Source organism: Macrotis lagotis, chromosome X (assembly GCF_037893015.1).
Source record: "Macrotis lagotis isolate mMagLag1 chromosome X, bilby.v1.9.chrom.fasta, whole genome shotgun sequence".
In the NCBI taxonomy this organism is placed as follows: Eukaryota; Metazoa; Chordata; class Mammalia; order Peramelemorphia; family Peramelidae; genus Macrotis; species Macrotis lagotis.
The window spans coordinates 674998290-675020668 of NC_133666.1; the positions used below are offsets into that span (position 1 = coordinate 674998290).

The 22379-nt window shown below is 44.3% G+C and overlaps 1 protein-coding gene across 3 annotated transcripts in view; it reads right to left on the reverse strand.

Moving 5' to 3' along the window:
* RBM19 (RNA binding motif protein 19) overlaps positions 1 to 22379 on the reverse strand; it is a 177489-nt gene that overhangs the window by 45932 nt on the left and 109178 nt on the right. For all 3 annotated transcript variants that reach the window (XM_074205845.1, XM_074205847.1, XM_074205846.1), the window contains exons 22-23: positions 21340 to 21445; positions 2793 to 2913 (exon numbers count right to left, since the gene is read on the reverse strand). In XM_074205845.1, coding sequence (XP_074061946.1) covers positions 2793 to 2913; positions 21340 to 21445 — 227 coding nt within the window. The remainder of the gene's footprint in view (positions 1 to 2792; positions 2914 to 21339; positions 21446 to 22379) is intronic.

The window sequence follows — 22379 nt, forward strand, 5'->3', positions numbered from 1 at the left end:
ACTGGGTAGTCTCCAAAGGACCTTTGAGATGAGACAATTGTTACTTGGCAGATCCAAGGTTCAAACCCAGGTCCATTAACTCCAAGTCCTGAGACCTCTGCACCACAATATCCTGTCCCTCCCTTCACTCCCCTCCCCCATCCTGGGACAAAAAGATTTTCTGGTATTGCTTCCCAATTCTATGACTGCCCTCTCTGGGGAGGCTGCATTCTCTTCTCCCTTGAGGGTAGTATACTCTTTGCTCAGAGGATAGGGGCATGATGCTACAGAAGGATAATCTTTCTCTTCAAAGTTCCTGATATCCATTTCTCTTCCCACCTCCCTTCCTGCACTTCTCTGAACAGATCAAGGCAATTTTTCTCAAGAAAGTGATTCTGAGTATGGACATGAAGCAGACTGATTTCACTGGGCAATGATGGTGGATATTGAGGTAAATTTGGCATCTAAAAGACTTTCCCAACAGAGACCAGGCTTAGAGCCTTTCTTCCAGGTTGGCTAGACTGAACCTGGGTCCAGGGACTGGCTGTGATTTATTTGGGATGATCAATTTTTCTGCTTATGCTACCCTTAAGAACCATTTACAAAGCTACAGAGGTGTCAGTGTCAGGGATCCCTCCATGGACAAGGTTTCAGATCTTTGACAAAGCATGGTCCTATTTAGGTGACCTCCCAATACCCTTTTGATACCTATGCTAGGAATGCTCTCACCTAACACTGAAGTCTTTAAAGTTCACAGGAGTGGGGAAGTATTTTCCATTTTACAGGTGAGAAAACTAAGACCAATGTCATGAAGTTACTTGTTCAAGGTGAACACAGGTACTGGGAAGCAGAGACAAGATTTTAACTCAGGTTCCTCCACACCTAAGGTCAATGTTCTTACCATGGTACCATGTTGCTGCTTATCTCCATGAGGTTAAAAATCAAGAATTAGAAAGGCTCTTGGAGGTCACTGATTCCAACCTATTAAACTTAGAGAGGAAAAGGCTGAGAGAGGTCGGGTCCTTTGCCCAGGTTAACTACAAGTCTAGTACCATCTTGCCTACTTAAAAATCTGACCAAGGCCAGAGCAGAGTGGAGGTAACTGAGCTACTGCAGACAAGACAAGATTTTTCTTACTGTTCAGCTCTGAAAGCCCCAGCCTTTGTCTCTAGGTCCTTAGAGGCTGTGGATGGCAAACTGTTTTATAGAAATGCTCACCAATGAATTTTTCCTCCAGGTTTAGGCAACAATTTCATTTCCGCACTCAATTTATTGAAAGGTCTTCTCTCCAAACCCAGTCAGAACTGCTTAGATGGGGCTTTTCTCAGCTGATGTTGAGGGCCACCAGGAGAGGAAGTGGGAAGGGGCCATTGATCTTTAGCCCACACCTCTGCTCCAGGGACAGTCCCTTACACAAATATTTGCCAACGAGTGCATTTGAGCCTGTCAATGGCTGTCAATAAAAGGAAGGGACTCCTTCTGAGTTCCAGCATCTATAGTGAGACCTGAGCTTTTGACCGGCAAGTTATCTATTAAATTTTTAACTCTGTTTCTTTTGTCCTAGATCTCTTAGGGATCAGTGTTCTTTTGCAAAGAAGATGTGTCTAATGGCACACCCAGCCATCAGGCTCCAAAAGCCTAGGCTTCCTAGCACTGCTTAGTACTCACTCAAGAGGAGACTGGGATCACAACCCACAACAGCTCCTATGGAGTGACACAACTCATTCTTCATAGCCACCCTGTTGAGATGAATAATACAAGTACCATCACCCCATCCATTTTAAAGATTTGAGGGTCAGAAGGCCCATAACCAAAGTCATGAACCTGGTGAGTACTTGAATGGAATTCAAACACAAGTCTCCTGATCAGTCCAGTAAGACCCAAAAGATTCATGATTTCACCATTGTGGGACAATCTCCACACCTTCCTCCATTCCCACCTGAGCCTCTTCTGGCACCAACGTAGATAAGTTCCAAATATTCAGCATGACACACAGAGAGCAGAGGGACCCCCCCGATTGGTGTGGAATAGACACTGTACCAATAATTTCATAGTTATTATCTCATCTGATCTTCACAATAATACTGGGAGGTGAGTGACATTATTATTATTATCATCCCCTTTTATAGAGGAAGAAACTGAGGCAGAAAGAGGTTGAAGGAACTTGTCCTTCACTGCTAGTAATTGTCTGAGGGAGGGTTTGAATTCAGATCTTCCTGATTCCAGGCCCTTTATCTTCATAAAGGACTGCCTTATAGAGATCTCTTCTGTCCATAGGGTGCTTTGTGTTCTATAGAGAAGACTGTTTTTGTGGTCACTGTACCTTCTGTAACCTGCTAAAATTATATGATAGAGGCTGGGTCAGTACTATGATCCCTGCTTCACTGAGAAGTGAGTGACTCATCCAGGTCAGAATGCTAGTAAACTGGCAGAGCTAGAAATCTAGTGCTCCTCCAGTTCTCAATTTGACACAGGTCAGCACCAAGGCCAGTTCTCACATCAACACAGGTCAGGTCTAACTCAAGGGTCAGCTTTCATACTCACATGGGTCAGCACCATGGCCAGCTCTCACACTGACAAAGGTAGCAATAAGGTCAGTTCAATGGGTGAAGACCTCCAGTAAAGAGAAGTTTGGACCTCACAAGGAAGCCTTCTCCACCTCTGGATAGCCCTCAATGTTGGGCAGTTTTTCTCTCTTGACCCAGGTCAGCCCAGGTTTTTTCTTGGACCAGCTGATGGGTATAAGCAAAAGATGGGCCACAGTCCAAAAGGAGAAGGTAAGTCACCGCACAGGTGGGCTACCAGTGGCTTACCGTGAAAATGTTGAGCTGTCTTTCGTCTCAAGGCTTGAACTGTCTCTTCTGTGTCTGCCCACTCTAGGACCAGTCTTCTGCCGTATAAATGGGTGCTGTGGCACAGGGCATTGAAAGCTCTCTGTAACAGGGAACAGGAGAAAACTGTATTAGTAAAAGCCATTATTTCTCCACTTAGTCTCCTACCCTTTCTGGCCTGCTTCAACCTCCATTCAATGCCTCTGAAAGCTCGGCAAAGTGCCCGCCATGAGTTCCTGCTCTCATGACATCGGATCTCCAAGGAGGGTTTGGGGAACAGTTGGGCATATCTATTTAATTAGCTGCTTATGTTCCTACAGAGAGAACTGCAAGTGACTGATTGACCAGTCAATATATCCACAGTCCAGGCCTGTAATTGGTGCCTGCTAGAAAGAAATCACCTTATTTTCCATGTTAAAATCCCAGCCACGGATGGTGACCCCATTAGCTCAGCTCTTCTGCTGAGGAAGGGCACCTCAGCTGCACTGGGCAACTGGAGACTGCTGGTTGCAGATGAGAGCATGACCTATGCTTAAATGTACCCCTGTGTCATGGACACCTCCATCTTTAGAAAGTTTATGGGAGATTGAGAATGAATTGGAATAATTGCCTTCCATTTTTCATATGGGAAACTGAGGCAGAGTAGCAAAAAGACCTACCCAAGGATTGCCCTCTGACCTCCCTTATGATCACAGACTAGAGGTGGAAGGGTTCATTTATTCTTTGTTGTTTTTTTTTTTTTTGGCAAGACAATGGGGTTAAGTGGCTTGCCTAAGGCCACACAGCTAGGTAATTATTAAGTATCTGAGGCTGGATTTGAACTCAGGTACTCCTGACTCCAGGGCCTGTGCTCTATCCACTGCACCACCTAGCTGCCCCAGGTTCATTTATTCTAACCCAATCATTTTGTCGAAGAAACCAAGAATTAGAAAGGTCAGCCAGGTCAATATTTCACAAGAAAGCAGGAGTCAGAGGCAACACCATAATGGAAAGCCTTGGCTTTCCTATCACTGTACTAGGCAGCCAACCCCCCAAGATTTGTATTTGTCAAAGACTCAGCTTTGGAGACACAAATAGAACTAAAGAGATAGGCCCTGGCACTTAAATCCTGTATGAGGTACAAAACATGCAGGGAATTATGTATCATACATGCAATAATTTGAGGAAGAGACAGAGGTAAGTTCCTGAATACTCAGGAATTTTTGTCACAATGAATTTTCTCAATAAACAGATACTAATGACACAATTGCCACCACAAATAAATCTATGTTTTTTTAATTCGCTTGTTTGTCTTTTATATTCAGAAGCGTTACTCATAGTTCTCGACAAATTTGGCAACCAAAGCCTTATCTAGTTTCCAAATTGAGCAATGGTTATGAAAGCTTTAGGTAGAGGGCTCAAAGGGTTCAATTAAAGGAAGGGAGTTGGACTATAAGACATTGAGATACAGGTTGTGAATAAGAATAGAGAGATCTAATAAGCAGAAAAAAAGAGAGGTAGACTAGTTTAAGGTATGAGCAACTGATGAACAGGGAGCAGTTCTCGCTTATCTATCCTCTAACTGGATCAGGTAAGTCACTGATTAGTAGGTGTGGAGGGAAGAAAAGACATCCTAGGATATAAAATTGAGGAGGAAGCAGAACCAGGCCATAACATCACAGATAAAGGATCTCAGAAGTCACTAAGTCTAACCTTATTTTAAAGATGAAGAAAATGAGCCTGATAGAGGGGAAATGGTTTACTAAAGGTCCTATAGCTAGTAAATAACTTCAGGGATTTGAATAGAAGTCACCTTATTCCAATCCAGAACTCTGAACATTAAAACATACTGCCTGTAGCACAAGATCTTTTAAAGATCTTATGGGGACACTGCAGTCCGTTAATCTTTTTTCAGTGGGGGAATAGGGCAGTATGATTAGGTAAGTATGAAGGGTGATAGTGATAATGGTCATTTCAACAGTGACTGAAGGTTTACAAAGCAATACTGAACAAAATGAACAGTACCACTATGAGGGAATTAAGTGTAAGAGCAGGTAAAACACTTAGATAAACAGGAGAGAAGGCAGTACCTCCAGTGCACTAAAGATCACTGGGACAGAAAGAGGAAACAGATGAGGAGTCCAGGAAAGAGACTTCAAATCAGGTACAAAGACATGACGAATTAGTGATGGGGTAGATTCTCCTTTCAAAAGAAGAAAAGATTTCCTGGTTGCTTTCATGATAATTTCATTCTTTAAAAAATAAGGTAACAAAAAAAAATTGGGGGAGAGGGGAAACTTGTCTTTTGTATTTGATTCTCCCCCAAAAAGATTGATTCCTGAAAGAAAAGGAATTTTGAAGGGAAGTTACCACTTTATCTTAAGGACTTAGGATAAATGAGGAAAGTGCAGACTAGTCTAACAAGCTCCATATATTTATTTATTTATTTTTAGGTTTTTGCAAGGCAAATGGAGTTAAGTGACTTGCCCAAAGCCACACAGCTGGATGATTATTAAGTGTCTGAGACTAGATTTGAACCCAGGTACTCCTGACTCCAGGGCCGGTGCTTTATCCACTGCGCCACCTAGCTGCCCCAAGTTCCTTAGATTTAGAGAGAAGATTTGAAAGATCATGTCGAAAATCAGACTAGAAAGAAGAAATTTCCATGGATGAAACTGCAAAAACAGATACAATGAGAAAGGGAGTGGAGTTGAAGGAAATAATCTGTTCAAAGAGAATGATATGGACACACAGGGAACTCACCAACCAACTCAGAAGTAAAGCTAGGCAACAGAAGAGTACTCTTAAAAGAATGCTATGACTTTTTAAAACTTGTCAGAAATGGTGAATCACAGAATGGATAGAGGTTGTCAAGGAACGTTACGTATTACCAAAAAAAAGTGCTTTTGCTTAATTTTAGGGCTATAAATAGGAGAAAGAAAAGGATACAAGAAGTGATATATGGCCACCACTTAAGGTTGATGAGAAGATATATAACTGTTAATAAAGGAGCCAAACTGATTCATTTTTATTTCGCTTTGCCATTTATGAGAAGGACCTTTGGGATAGAAAGAATAGATTAAGAATGGTCAGTAGGGATCTGATAACCCACAGCTCAGAACGGAGATAGCAAGAGGCTCCTTAGGTAGCCTGGATGCATTCCAATCACCCAGATGAACTGCAACCTCTGATATGGGCAGTGGGGAGAAAAAGTGAACCACTTTTGGTGATATTTTTAAAATCATGGAGAACAGGAGAGGCACTGGAGGGCTGGCAAATGAGGACAAAGATTGTCCCAGTTTTCTAAAAAGGGGAGAGAATGAAGTCCATAAATGAGAAGCCCCATGAACTTGATTTTGCTTTTTGGTACAATTCTAGAACTTAGTATTAAAAGGATAGCTTAGCAGCCACTATCTCATTTGATCCTCACAATCATCCTGTAAGGGAGTTACTATTACAATTGTCATTTAACAGTTGAGAAAACAGGTGAAGTGATCTGTCCTGGGTCACACTGCTAATAAATGTCTAAGGCCACATTTAACTCAAGTCTTCTTGACTTCAGGCTCAAGCTGTTGGGTGACCCAGGAGGAGAATAATCAATGCCTTTTCATTGACTGATAAAGTCCGGAATCATAGAGTTGATCAGTGGGGGATGTGGGGTTGAAGCCCAGGTCTCTCCCTTTCTGACCCAGCATCCAGGGCTCTTTCCACTACCCATAGGAGGCAAGAGGGAGGAGGCACCAGGCAGGGTCGTTCCTTTTAAAAACTAGTCATTTAACTGAGTTAAAGCAAATCTTCCTTGTGCATTTCTCTAGAAGTGCCAGGTGCAGCAAACTTTTTTTTAAATTAAAAAAAATCTCTTTTGGCTGCCAGCAGAGCCTCCACATTTTTTTCCACGCGGACATAAAAATGCATCTGGACTTGAAACTGAAATGGCCCATTCAGAGCTTTAAAACACACTCGCTCTCAGCTGTCACGGTGGGAGAATGGCTTGATTGAGGGAGCTTGGGTTTCAAATGGGGAAGAGAAATTGATCGGTAGCCTGAGACATCACTGGTTCCCCCAACTCCCAAGGAGCTTCAGCCCCCAGTGTGTGAAAGGCGATGGGAAGCCCAAGAGGCAATATTTCTTCAAGGACATCAAGTCATTTCTTGTGGAGAGAGCATGAGGGTTCTTGGGGGATCCTGTCTCAATCCATGACCCCAGTTCTCACTTGGCCACAAACATAGGGTTTGTTCCTTTTTTCCTCCCCAAAATAATCTGAATACACAATCCCCTAAGCATTCCAGTCTCCTTTTCAGAAGCCTCCTCCTTCCCCTTACTCAATCTGCCTATTTTATCTGATTTGTTATTTGTTAGGGAATGGGCTTAGTCTGTTGAACTGCAATGGACCAGTGGTGAGAAGAAGCAAATTTAGTCTTGATATTGGGGAAAGTCTTTTAAATGATAAGAGCTATTCAGAGTACTGCTGCAAGCCAGCTTATATGTTTGGGGAAGCTGGGGCTTCTTTGCTGGAGGTCTTCAGGCAAAGGCTGGGTGGTCACCAGTCAGAGGGGTCATAGCCGTGGATTACAGCAGATGGCTGCTGCAGTGTCTTCCCACTCTCAGATTTGGTGAATCCATGAATGCACATGAAGAGAATTATCCATGGGGACAAGATAACAAGTCTTTGAACAGGAAGACTCACTGGCTCTCATTTTCTTGATAACCCCAGGACCTCAGCATTTAGACTGAAAAGGACTTCAGAGCACATCTCGTTCAAGCCCCTAATTTGTTGTACAGTAAGAAATCTGAAGCTCAGGCAGATAAAGAGATGTGTTCAAGGAAGTCAGAGGCAGAACCAGAACTGAACATTACAAACCCAAGGCTATATTTGAGCCCCTTTCAAAGCAGGGGTTGTTTTTCCTAAAACCCATCTTTGTATCTCTAGGGGTAGGGCTTAACATGAGAACTTGGACATAGCAAGTGCTTAAGACAGGTCAGCTGACTGACTAATGGATCCTGAGATTTGGAAAGAGGAAGTTTTAAGGACTGCAAACTTTGAGCATCCTGTTTCAAGGAGTTTCAGATTTTCAGGTTTATCATCATAGAGAAAAGAATACTCAAGAAAGATGAATTCAAATCTTAGTTGATGCTTAACAGCTACGTAACTCCAATCCATAAAATGGAGATGACAGCAATCCAAATTTTTACTGTTGATCCTCCTTATGGGTTCCTACAAGAGGCCTTTTCTGATCCTCCCTGTTTTTAGGTCTCTCTCCCTCCCCACTTCAACTCTTCACAGTATATATCTTATATTTTCTCATCTGTCTCCATCTGAAGGAATTGGAGACTAAAGATGGAAATCTGATGGTGCTGGGTTTAACTTGACTTTTGTGACCATCACTAATCGTCTCAGTTTCCTTTCCTTTTAAATTGGGGTTAGGACTAAAATGACACTGAGATACATGCCAGCTCTAGATCTGGAGCTTTTACTCTACAAGAACCTCAGGAATGGAAGAGAGGTCAATCTTGACTATATGGCTATTGATCCATATAGTTTAGACTTCTTTCTTCTAGTGCCCATCCATGTGTAGCAATAGGAGAACATCATCTTCTTTTACTTGGGATAACTTTAATAAAGAGTCTTAAAATTTGCAAAGCTCTTCAAAATCTAACCATAATCTCTCTGGGCAGCTAGTTGGTGGAGGGATTGAGTGCTGGGTCTGAAGTCAGGAAGGCTTCAAAAATTTAAATCTGGTCTCAGAAACTTAATAGCTTGTGGGAATCTGGGCAAGTCACTTAACCCTGCTTGCCTCAGTTTCTTAATCTGTAAAATGTTGTGGAGAAGGAAATGGCAAACCACTCTAGTATCTTTACCAAAGAAAACCTCAATTAGGGTCACGAAGATGTAGAAATGACTGAACAACAAAGAGACAGCTAGGTGGTTCACTGGACAGAGTGCCAGGCCTGAAATCAGGAAGACTCATCTCTGTGAATTCAAATATGGCTTCAGACATGTCCTAGTTGTATGACCTTGGGCAAGTCACTCAATCCTGCTTGACTCTGTTTCCTCATCTGTAAAATGAGCTGGAGAAGGAAATGACAAACCACCCTAGTACCTTTGCCAAGAAAATCTCAGATGTGGTCATTGACAGTCAGACATGACTTAAATGACTCAACAAAATATTCTCTTATTTGGGAATTCCTAATTGGGAAATTCCCCCCCCCCCCATTAGTGCAGGTCAGTCATTAACTTAAAAGTCTCAGAGTGTCCTCTGGGTGCATGGAGAGTTTAAATAATGTACCTAAGGTCACAGAGCTAATGGTTTTTCTCTTTCGTTATCGAAGAAGACCAAAATGACATCACTATGTTTGAGAAAATGACAGTGCGTTCGACTATAGCTGATCAGACCAATATGAGCTCAGAATGCTCTACTACAGGTTGAGTACCAAAAGTCCACATGAACCCCTGGGGTGGGGACTCTAAACTTACATATGTCATGTTTCCTTTGAGCCACTTCAACTCTGCCTTGCTTATAGATTCTAGCATCCTCTCTGATGAGGGCATGCCTTACTGGGCAATCCTGTGCCAGTGTCTCCCATGCTTCATAATCGATTCTAAAATTCTTAAGAGAGATCTTCAGGGTATCCTTGTATCATTTCTTCTGACCCCCTTGTGAGTGCTTGCTTTGTGTGAGTTCTCCAGACAACTAATATATGCTAGAGGAAGTGTTGGTCTTCTACATACCGGCGCAGTGTCTCAACATAAATGAGCCAGCCTATTCTTTGGATAAGTGCAAACATAAGTAAGACAGAAACTTGTATCTAGTTCAGTCATAATGGGGTGGGCATTGCTATTTAGGGAGAAAAAAAGACCTCAGAAGCCAATAAGTTGTGCTGAAAGAGGCTGGCCAGTTCAACCCTGCTATCTGTGAATCAGTGTCTATTTCTGTCCTGTTGCCTGGTTCCATTTCTCAGTTTGACTAGGGGGTCCTTGTCCTGTTTTGGTTCTGTGCAAGAGATCTGAGGCTTGATGGGCAGGAGCTCAGAGAGGTCAACGCCTGCCTCCCTAGACTTCCTCACAGCCTCTTTTCTGACTGTCACCTGGACCTTGATTCTAGCCTTCTTTTCTATTCTGATGAACTCCTGGGATCAGCCCTTTCCCATGCTGGCTCTGGAATTCTACTTTGCCCTTTGGAAGGAGATCTAGTAAAAAGTCAGGCTAGCCTGAGGCTGGAAAGTGACTGTCCCTCTGAGACCATATCTCAAGTGGAGGGAAGGCACAGGAGTCCTGCCAAGTCAGCTTTGGGGCTGACCTTTTGCAGCTCTCCCTTGGGACTGGCCTCCCTTGCCTAGAAACAAATGCCATCTGTAGCCTTGGGCAAGACATGAGTCTATCTAGCTTTAAAGGTCCCACATAGATCAAAGAATCTTAGACAGACTGGAAGGGGCCTTAAGAGACCACCGAGTCCATGTCCATAGCCCTATACCCCTGGTTTTACTGATGCCTTTGATATAACAAGAACTTGTAGGTAGGATATCCCAGGGGAAGAAAATCTTCTGCATACAAATCCCAAGAAATCCAAGGGCATCTCCTCTTCTGCTTTACCCTCAAGAAAAGAGGGCTGGGCACAGGTGGTCAAACACCAGGGCTTCACAGCTGGCTCTGTCACTAACTGACTGGGTGATGTTGGATGAGTCACTACATTTTTAGTTTTCATTTCAAAAGGAAGGATTTGGTTGAGGCTTCTTTCAGCTCCCACCTTCTAGAATTTGGAGATGATTACGAGGGAGGGTAAGGTGAGACCTTGTGTTTCCTCCTCCTAATTTCCATCTGCCTATCATCGTTTCCTAGATGGGTCATTTCTCTGATTGTCCACTCCCATCTCCTCTTTTTATGTCTCTTCAGTCTTCCTGGGGTTTAAGCCTCAGTCATTTCTCTGATGTTCCACTCTCTTCTTCACCTCTAATAGCTGCTTTGTCATCTCTCTTCCATTTCTCACATTCATTCTCTTTTATCTAAATTCTACTCTCTTCATCTAGTACCTCAACACCACCTTCCTAGATCTCTGCAATGGAGCATATTTAATAGATTTGTTCAGCTTTCCTTTCTTCCCCTTCTGTCCTATCTTTCTGAGTAACCAAAATAATGCAGAGATTAGGTTGTGTCACTCTAGGTATCAAAGAAATCTTCAATGGTTCTTTATGGCCTTTTCAGTCAAGTCGGAATCCCTACGCCTGGCATTAAAGGCCCATATAACGTGGCACTCTTTTAACTTAGACATAGATAAAACTGGGCCTGAAGGCAGATCAAAGGCCTCGAGTTCAAATTCAGTCTCAGATAGTACAACTGGACAAGTCACTCAATCAGTTTGCCTTAGTTTTCTCATCTGCAAAATGACAAAATAGTCCTTACATTCCAAGGATTCTGTGAAGATCAAATGAAATAATAATTATGAAGCCTTTAACATAGTTTTCAATACCTAACGAGTACTAGAGAAATGTGAGTTATCATTATTATTACTATTTAACCTCTGCCTGCCTTGTTTCTTCATATGTAAAACAGAGATGACAGTTGTACCTACCTTTCAGGGTCATTGTGAATGAGGTGTGGCTAGGTGGCGCAGTGGGTAAAGCACCGGCTCTGGAGTCAGGAGTACCTGGGTTCAAATCTAGTCTCAGACACTTAATAATCATCTAGCTGTGTGGCTTTGGGCAAGCCACTTAACTCCATTTGCCTTGCAAAAACCTAGTCTACCCTCAGCAGGTACACAGCAGGTACTTAATAATTGCTTATTTACTTTCTGTCTTCTAGATTTATCTCATATTATTTGCCTTTAGGCAATTAGGTAATGTTCTGCTCTCCTATCCCTTTCCCTGGAGAATTCTTGTGTTCTACTATGCCTTTGTTCACTCTCTTTCCTAGAATCTCTTTCCCTCCTTCTCTTTAATGGAAAGTAAGAATGTTGCCTCCTCTAGGAAACTTTCTAGGAGACCACCACCTCCCTCAAGCTGATAATGGCTTTCCCTTTTGGCCATTCTATGGCAATCTGGTTTTCAATTTTCTACTGGTCTCATCGTGTAATAATGGCATTTCACTGCCCTGTGCTTTTTGTGTTTCCCTGTTAGAATGTAAGCTCTATGAAGGCAGGGGTCTCTCATCTAAACTGAGCACACTATCTAGCACTAATCACAGAAGGTATTAAATAAATATTAGAGTGGACAGCAAAGAGTCTCTGGGGCTCAATTTCCACAATGTAGGAGGAAGGTTGGGCTAGATGACCTCTCAATTCCCTTATAGCTTTAAGACAATAATCCCAAGAATGATGATAAGCAGGAGGAGGCAACCACCCAGGTGGGGGGAGAGGGGGAGAAGTTCCCGATTTCCTGCTGACTCTTCCTCTCCCCCCACGGCATCAGTAGCATCACTGTCCTTGAGGCAGCCCTTGCTGTAGCCAGCAAGAATCCTTGTGATGCAGGACCATGGCCAGACACCAGAGATTTCTGATGGTGAACAGAAGCACTTTTCCTCTCTGGGCCAGGGAACATCAGGATTCTGTCCTCTCAGAATGAGTCTGACTCTTAGCAACCCCTATGTAAGGTTAATCTCCCAGCAAGCTGCAGTTGCAGCTCCAGTTGGATGTGGGGAGCTCTCTTGGCCAATAAAGCCTGGGTGGTCAAGGCAGAGGTGAAGCTAAACCAGTCTGGATGAGTGTATGGGCTTTTTCCTGGAAAGTGGGGCTGGGAATGTGAAGCCAAGGTCCTGTTTATCTAATCAATTCTCATTTATGAAGAGCTTTCTATGTGCAGGGCTTACTGTGCTAGCAACTAGAGATGAGGAAAAAAAAGAAAGAAAAAAGGAACAGCAGCAGCAGAGGCTAAACAGTTCCTGTCCTCAAGAAGCTGATACTCTACTGACATTGCTGCTGATGCTATAGTGGTGGGGGGGGGGACCTCCCTCTGAGTGTTGTCCTGGTACTAAGCTCTCACTATGGCAAGCATTTACTTTGAGTACCTTCATTGGACCAATATGGAAACTGAGACCCAGAGAGAGGAGATGATTTGCTAAATGTCACAAAGCTACCGGCAGAGTCAGGATTTGAATCCAGGTCTTCTGGGTTTATTGCTTTTTTTGGTACAGCTATTAGATCATGGTTACTGATGTTCTTTGGCTACTGAATTAAACATTAACCAGTTTTTTTTTCTGAGTCTTTCCAAGGTATGAGGCACAGTGGAAGAGGCCTAAAGGACCTTTCCTTGCTTCTTGTTGGGGAGATACTTGTGAGACATGACAAGATAACTGATCATAAATTCACAAGTTGAAAATCTGTGATTTTTCTGGTGATGTTCTCTACCAGAATGGACCATAATCCACCTGTAACTCAGGAGGTGCCAGAGAATCAGAGAGGGTCAGATGGTGTGTCATGGTCTCTCAGAGGTAAATGTCAGAAGTGAGACTTGAACTCAGGTCTCTGTGATTCTAAGACCAATACCACTCACAAGATCAATCGCCAATGCTTCCAACAACACTAGGCAGGAAATGATAGGGGGTGGCAACAAGGCGATCTCCAGTTCTGTAGGAGAGACCCCTTTTTACTCAAGATCCTTCAGTTTTCCATGGATATCTCTTCTGAGTGACCACCCAGGAACAAAGAGATATCAACCTAAGTCTCTACTCTTATGTATGCTCTGGAGCTAGTGCAGCCAAGATCCAGACAGGAAATAAGCAGAGAGTATGTCAGTCATTAATGAATGGGGACTCTGTCCACATCTGTACTGTTTTGTGTTTTAAAGCTCAGGAGTTGGTGACAGGTCACAGTCTATAAAGGACTTGGCTGAACATGATTCCTGCTATGAAATGCAAGACCAGATACTCAAATCCATTTTTGTTTACTCACGTACACAAATGGTGTTAATTAAAAAGTGTGAACAGAACTCAAATTTGGGACTTGCTAGTTCTTCCTCCTTGTTGTCAATTACTTATGAAGAGAGGGACAAGGAGTTCGTTTTTCCTTCTATTTTCAGTGATTGCTAACTCCTGGGTAAGCTTCCTGAGGGCAGGCTGATTGGGTCGGCTTCCATAATACCTCATACAGGGCTCTGCATGTAGAAATACTCTCTCTCGCAAGGGTTTTCCTGACCCTAGGTCTCCAATGTCTAGGTAAAATCAATTACCTACATCCTCACAACTAGTATAAATGGCATTGTCTCTGCCCTTGAAGAGCTTACACTCTATAGCTATCAGGTCTGGGGGAAATACTCACCGCCCCCCCCCCCAAATCAATGTTAATCAAGAAGTCAAATCTTTGAATTAGAGAATTACAAATAGGTTCCAGAGACCTAGAAACATTCTGATTATGCTATTGGCAGATCTGTGCCTACTTTCTGATCCTAGCAGAAAACTCCTTGAAGACAGGGACAGTTGCCACATAGTGGGTGCTTCATGAACACATATGGGGATTGGAGTGTCCAAAACACACACATAGAAAACACCACCATCTCGGCAGAGGCTGGGGAGGACACTGGGACCCAACGTCCAGCCCAAGTTCCCCTCTCCATTGCATTGTAGAAAAGTGAGAAATTAGGAAGTATAAATTAAGCCTCGAGACCCTGCAATTCAAGCTGCAGTTGTTTACCCCAGTCAGAATAGCTCTTCCTGCCAATGCAAACAGCCATCCCATCTCCCTACTGCCGACTCCCCCCCGAGTGTTTATTTAAGCCAACACATTGCTCTACTAATTGGATAACATTCCATGAGAAAATAGGCCTTTAAAACCACAGCAGCCGAGGCAAATAAAAACAGCTGTAACTGCAAAAGTACAAAGGAACGAAGACTCGGAAAAAAAATGGAAAGCGCACTCAATGGAGAATTACTATTCTTCCCCCATACTCTGGGGGTAGGTACTTTCTTCCATATTTTTTCCCGTCCACATGGTCCTTTCCTCTTTCACTGCCCAGACCACTCTGGATAAAGGAGAAAGACTGGCTGCGAAATGGGGCAGCTCAGCCAACAGCCTGATCTACCTGGCTACTGAATCCTCTCTCACTTGGGGAGAATGACTGGCTGGGTAGGGTATATGGCTGCCTCTGCCTGTACTCTGGGTGTAGCCCAAGGGAACATGGGGATGGCAGCAACAACTAGATGATTCAGCCAAGTCTCCTGGAGGGCAAGTAAGGTGGTCTTCAACATCAACTGCCCTCCTGTGCATGATGGGCAGAGTAGATTTCAATGGTGGGGGCTGGCATTCCCTGTTGGGAGTAGTCATTCAAGTCTCCCTCTTTTTGGTAGAATGGGGGGCTGCTTGACCTAATGGTGGTTTAAAATCCAGGGGCATCAGGTCCATTCCTCCCTTCACTGGCATTCATCTTTAATGTCTCTCTTCATGATGTGGAGGTATCCATGAGTTTTTAAAGGCTGCTACACTGGTAGAGCACAAAATCTGGAGGAGGGGGGTCTTCTCTAGATGGAAGGATTTCTAGGATGGGCCTAGTGTATGTCTACTAAATGCATCAGGCCAGTTAAATTCCACAGGCTCATTTCCAGATTTAACAGAGGAAGAATTGGCCTGTGAAAGTATGAAGAGCTAGAACCTGCAGTGTGGGAGAACATGGCCAAAAATCACAGGTCTTCTAAAGTTGGATGGTTTGTTCCCAGAAGAGCTAGAAGAGCTGGAAAGCCTCAAAGAAGCCAACTGGTCTAACCCTCTCATTTTACTAGCAATGAAACAGAGACTCAAGGAGATGACATGATTTGCTCAAAGCCACAGATGGAGAGTGAGTGATAAAGCCAAATTTGAATCCTGGACTCCCACATGACACTGAGGAAGAAGAGACGGACTTTACACGGGGATTTGTAGAATTTCATTTTTGTTTTTGTGAATTATGAAAAGGTGTTGAGAAATTTGGAAGGGAGAAGCTCTGAGTAAACCTATGGCTTCATATTTTTGGACAGCAGTTTTACTTTGATAGAATAGAAAGAGCCATTATATAGATTTGGAGCTGAAGGATCTGCATTTAAATCCTGGCTGCACCACTTGTTATTTCTTGAATGACCTTGGGAAAATTACATCATCTCTCCCTCTTTCTCCAACTCTTCCTTGTTCCCTCCTCCCTCCCTTTCTTCCTCTCTTCTTTCCCTCCTTTCCTTCCTTCCTTTCTTCTCCCGTCCCTTCTTCCTGTCTCCCTGTCTTCCTTCCTTCCTTAAGTACTGGAGATATAACATATATAAAGATAAGTAAGTATAAGCCACTTGGAGGATGGAGAGTGGGTTGTTTTGAGCCTTGCCGTACTGTTGCTCTTATAAGCAGTTGCCTGGTTACTCTGCATCCTACCACCACAGCCAAGACTGATCAGATTGGAGATAAACTCCAATGTCTGAATTTTGTCAGGAGGAATACTGGGAGGCTTGACTGAAGAGGATTTCCAAGAGAAGAATCACTAATTATCTGTGTGTGCCCCTGGACAAGTTTTGACCTCAGTTTCCTCCTCTGCAAAATGAGGGTGCTGGATGAGATGACCTCTGAAATCATTTGTAGCTTTCTACTATCTACTTATAGAATCAAAGATTTAGAGTCAAAGGGGACCTTAAGTGGTCAGTCCCTTCATTTTACTGATAAGGAAGTTGAGGCCTAGAGGTTGGTGATTCAGGAGTCACTCTAAGCTGAAAGATGGGGACATAGGCTGAGGAGGTGCTGTTTGATGGGGATTTAGAGCAATGCCACGAAGGGTCATCTGTGGAACTTGCTGGTACCACATGAGAGACTTCCTGGTATACTGAAAAGAACACAGGGACTGGATCTAGTCTAGAGCAATTTGGGTTTGTTATGAATCTCACTTCAGACACCCAAGTCTCAGTGTTCATGCTTTAAAATGGAGACCATCATACCCACAGAACACAAGGTGATGGTCTGGGTCAGATGAGATGATGGGCATCTATCAATAACCCAATCCAGATGTGCAGGCACACATTCATCAATGCAATCACTGGGAGAGATACCATAATGGCACCTCAATGAGAGCCATTATCCTCTGCTGCTGGTGCTACCTCCCCAGCTCTCCCCCAAGAAGAGAGGAGCAAGAAATGGAGCCGGAGGTGTGCTGGGCAGGGAGACAGGATGTCCAATTTTGCTTGTGACTTTTCCATTTTCTTTTGTAAAATAAGGAGGTTGACCTAGATGAGATGATCTCTACAGTTCTTTTCAGAGCTCATTTAAGAGTCTCCCGGTCTGGTTGGAAAAAACTCTAGAGCTAGTCAAAGGATCAAGATTTGAATTCTGACCTGGCCACAATTTTAACCCTATCTTTAAAATAAGGCAACTGGTCTACCAGATGTCCAAGAACCCCTTAAGCTCTTACATTCTTCCTTCTTTTCATGCAGCCCATTTCTTTTTTTCTTCTCTTGCTGTGTCTTAGCTTGGACAGTATCCTTCTCTCCCACTACTTAGCTCTGCTGGGGGTCCTCAAAACCACTGTGTTTGCCAGTCTTTAATGTCACAGCTGGAACATAGTAGGTTGTTGATTGACTGATGAAAAAAACAACCAAGAGACTCCCTTCAGAGAGACCAGAAAGCAGGACATCGGAAGACAACCTTGGTGATAAGATGCAAATTAGGTAGAAAAGAGAATTTCCTATGGTCCTGGTTTAGGCCAAGTCCTTGACCCCAAATACCATCTGTCAAAGGACAGCCCAGGTACACTGCTTAGGGGATGTGATGGTGTCTGGAGTTTTCTGGCAAAGAAGGACTGGGGGGGGGGGGGGTCTCTGAAATTCCCTCTGCTGACAGAAAAATAGCTCCATTGCTTCTAAGCCCAATGTCTGTCTCAGCAGTCTAATGCTTCCTCTTCAAACTCACTCCCGCCCTGGAGCTAACTAGATATTTACAATATTCAGAGTTCTATTCACCAATATGCAGTGTGCGCTTTTCTCTGGGTCATCGGAGAGCACTAAATGTTCCACTCAGAAGACAATCAAGTTCTTCAGACAGACTCAGAGAAGGAGAGAGAAAAAGCAACAGAGACTTCCAGAGGAGGAAAAAGAGCAAACGAATCTTTCTAGGAGTGAGCCACTCACCGTGGGTTCTCACTCTATGGAAGACCAGCTTGTTCAAGCATGCCTGCATAAAGGGACCCAATCCCAAGGCAATCAGATCTGGCTCAAGAGTGGAGAGATGCTGCCGTGATGATGTGTAAGGAGGTACCGCGTCTATCGAATGCTGAGAGAGGGCATGTGGTCATCCTCTCCCCTAAGGGCTATAGACAGTACTGAGATCCCCTCTTCAACTGCTTTTGTTCCCTGTGGTATCCAGAAATGCAGATGGAGAGGAGTGGATGGGACCGGGTCAGGTGGGTGGCCACCCCTATAAAACCATCTCTGTGATGGTAGAACCCTGGGCTCAGGAAAGAATCTTCATAGGATCACCTTTGAATGAGAATAAAGGACCTGAACCCTATGGAAATTCCCCAAGATCCCTCAATGAAAGCTGGGAAAAGCTCCCCTGACTTTTTCAGATTGAGGCTCCACTTCCCCTGCAAAGATGAGAAGTGACATTTCAATTCAGACACTTACTTAAGCTCTGGAAAAAGGGGAAACTAGAGATACTAACCAGAGCAGTCAACAAGTCTTTCCCCCCTTAAAAACGGTTTGAGGCATCTTTGGGGCTAGTTTCATTCAGCCTTCCCACTTGAAAAAGAGCAGTTCTCCCAAAGACTGACCTAATCAGCAGGAAGTACTGTTAGGTAAATGGAGGAGTCTTCCCTGGCTCTTCTCCCCAGCAAGGGTAGGTCCCTGTAGATTCAGGAATAAGGAGTGCAGTACTCCAACACTGCTCTGCTCCCACCACAAAGTAATACAAGGATCAATTTTAGGCAGCCCATTTTTAGGAAGGACTCTCTCTCCCTTGGACAATTTCATCAATATCCTAACCATCTTCCCCAAGTGTCCAGGCTTCTCCAATATCATGCTTCTGAGGCCTGAATTGGACCATCTTAGCTGTCTTATGCCTCTAGTCTAGGAGGAAACACCACCCCCTTGGGTTGGGCCCTCTTGGAGTCCTTCAACATCTGGCTCCAACTTGTTCCAGCTTCATTTCCCGAGACTCCACATCTACATGCTCTACATTTCAGTCAAATTCGCCTACCTCCAAACTTTGCATTTTGTCTTCCACCTCCTAGCATCACAGATTTCTTTCAAGGTTCAGCTCTCAGGCCTCCTGCTGGATGAAGCTTTTCAATCCTTCCTTAGTTTATTTTGCTTTTCTTCCTCAAATTATTCACCCTTGAGGCCTAGGGCATGTTTTTGAGCATTTTGGGTATCCTAATCAGTGCCTCAATATGTAGCACTTATTTTAAAAAAAGTGTTTGTTGAATTGAAAGGCTAGTCAAAAGAAAACATGGCAGCCAGAGAGAATCCACACCATATGAGGATCTGCTGAATGAGCTTGGCGGGGGGTGGGGGGAATGTTTGACTCAGGAAAGAAGATTCGGTGGGGACATTAAAGCAGCATTTGAATGTCTGTTGTGTAGGGGAAGTGGGTATTTCTTTTTCAAAGATTGCAAATCCACTTGTTGGTAAAAAAAAAAAGATGAGCTGCATTTGTTGGTCACTGAGGTCTCTTCCAACCCTGTTACCCTGGGATCTAATTCAACTCACATTTGTTGCAGGTACATCTACTATGTGGAGAGTAATGCAGAAATAAAGAAGGAGAAACTACCTAAGAATCTTGTAGGGTCAGCAAATGGCCAAGAGGGTATTTGAACAGTTTCTCCAGAGCAACGCAAATTCAGTCAAAAGGTGATCCTGCCTTGGGTTTCATTGGCCATGGCTGGCCTGTGCAGTGGTCTTCCTTGCATTAGACCTCCCTGACGCTCTTTGCCTTCAGTAGGGGCCAAGGAAAAGTCTCAGGACAAGATGGAACAGGAGCAGATGTCTGGCTGAACACTGGGAAAATATCAACAAAACAAGCACTACAATTCTAGTTGCTGAGACACAACTGAGGATGACAAAAGGCTATAGGAAAAGCTCACTGAGGGTCCCATGCTGAGGTCCCTGCCAGGTCTCATGGCCAGTCTACAGAGGCCGCAGATGGGTCCTGGAGCTACTACCTCCTTCTTCCCACAGCTGGGTCAGTGGGGAGGGGCCAGCTCCTGGGGTCCCCTCTTGCCAGAGGGCTGTTGAGTCACCTCCCTTGAGAGAAAAGAGTATGTTTTTCTGAGAATCACAGTGTCAGGGCTGGAAGGAACCCTGAAGAAGCGACTATGAGAAGGAAGAAAGGACAATGGCACAGAGGATGTTACAGCTAGAAGAGACCTTGAAACATAAAATGTCCCTGCTAGGAGGGACCTTTGTAGTGCAGAATGTCAGCCCTTGAAAGGGACTTGAAGATCATCAACTCCAAGACCCTCACCATTTTACTATGGAGGACACTGCTGGTCAGAGAAGTAGAGCAGCTTGCCTCAGGTCAATACTGCTGGTTGATGGCAGATCTGGGATGAGAATTCAGGTTTCCTGACATCACGCTGCCTCCTCCTCCCTCGTGGAACCCTGAGCCCAGGCAGGGTGTGCTGGTGGAAAGTGGTCAGTAAACACTTGGCTCCTTTTCTGACCAATGGAAATCTATGCAGCGACTCAGCCAGCTGTTCACCCCCAAAAGCCGCTGCTGAGCCAGATGTTCATCTGCTACCCGTGGCAAGGAAGAAGCTGCGGCTGATGAAGCCAAACAAGAATTCAGGCAGATTGGCTCACTCTAAGGGGAAAAAGGGGGCAAAAGCTCTGGCTCTCCAGAGGCTCCTGAGAGTAGATCTTCTCAAAGGCACTCACACAGAGACCCTCGCAATGCAGGTGTGTGGGCATGTGAACATGCACATCAAGCATCTGGACTCCAAAGCACCAGCTTGGCCTTCTGGAGTCCAGTTTTGCTCAATGCACTGGCATCACAAGATACACAGAGGTCAGCAAGGGGGAAAGATAGAAAGAACTGGCCTCACTCCTTCCTACCTTTATCTCAGTCACAGAGAGAAGAAGTAAGAGCCAAGGGGAAGATGTTGTGAATATTGTCAAGAAGTAGGTTTAGGATCAATGTTGGATGGGAGGCTCTAGAGCAGGAGGCCCTCCAGAACTGTTCTAGAGTGGATGTGCTATCTCAGGGCTAGAGGGAACTGCCAATTTTTTCCTATATAGCATGGAAGACTTCAACAATCCTAGGAAGTAGAGACAATAGATCTGCCAACTGTACTATGTTGGGGAATGATGCCACACAGATTGGCTAGAAGTCTTGGCTTCTAATACCATCTCTACCAAAAACTTGGGTGGGCCTGCAAAAGCCATTCATGCCAGGATAGCTCTGTCTCAGTCCTCACGTGAAAAATAGGAAACTGTCTTACCATCGATGGTTTTTGTGGAAATTGACCCAATCATGCTAGAAAACATAAAAAAGTCACCAAGTAGTTGGGACCCAGTTTGTCTCCTGGGAGGTATTGCTTTCTTTTCAAAGGGATGATGTAAGTAGCATCCCTTGAAGTTTAAGAGAACCCAATTAAATGAAAAATGGACATTTGAGGAAGAGGGTCTCACCTTGGCATCTTGTTTGGTTAGGAAATCCACAAAGCCAAACCCTCGGTGGGGGCCTGTCCCCGTCATCTTCTTTGGCAAACGAACTGTCTTCAGCTCTCCAAAGGTGCTAGGAAAAAAAGACAACACCCAGGAGTTTAAGAACCAAAGAATTCAGAAGGGATAGGGAGGGAGGGAAGGAGAAAGGAAAAGAGGAAGAGGGGGAGGGACCTGATTCCCCTGAGCTAATCCCCTCCAAGTTACCTGCAAGCACACCACATGTGGCTTCTCTGTGGGGATAAATGGCCCCTTATCCCTTGCTTCCTGCCCAGGTCAGAGAAGACAGGCAGTGGATGAGGAGGGAGAATCTTCACTGATGCTGAGGGAGTCCTGTCAGTTGATCTGATGGGCAGGAAGCTGACTCTCCTGCCAACCTGGCCTTTCCCTTCCCCATTGTGGTAAATACACATTAGTACACCCGTTTCTCGGAATGTACTCCAGCAGAAAGGTATCCTCACCACTGGGTTGGAGGACTCTCATTTGCACCCCAGGTCTAGACTCAGGCAATTCTGCCAGAGGCTCTGGGAACTAGTATTTAAATCAACTTCAATGGGCACAGCCTGGATGGTCCCTATTTAGTGAGAAATGATGGGGCTTTGTTTCCCTTGGAGAGGGAAAGAGGTGGGGGTGCATTCTGAGCTGGGGATGTAGAGGCAATTCCTTGACAAATGACTCATCTAATGAACCCCAGCCACCCTTCCCACCCTATATTTTCCTGTTAAGGCCCTGAAGTCAAAACTCCAGAAGGTAGAGGGGTTTGACTGGAACAAACTGGAATCAAACAGGTAAACACAGTCACTAACCCCTCCCTTCTCCATCTCCAGAAATTCCAGGACAAAAGGTCCATTATTCCTGGGTGTCCAAGACCTTCCTCTTCTTTGCCTTCTCTCTCCTCCCTACCCACTCCCTTTGGATGTCCATTTATCACACACACACACACACACACACACACACACACAAATCGCAGGCAATAAATATTTAATGCACATAGCATATGAAGAGAT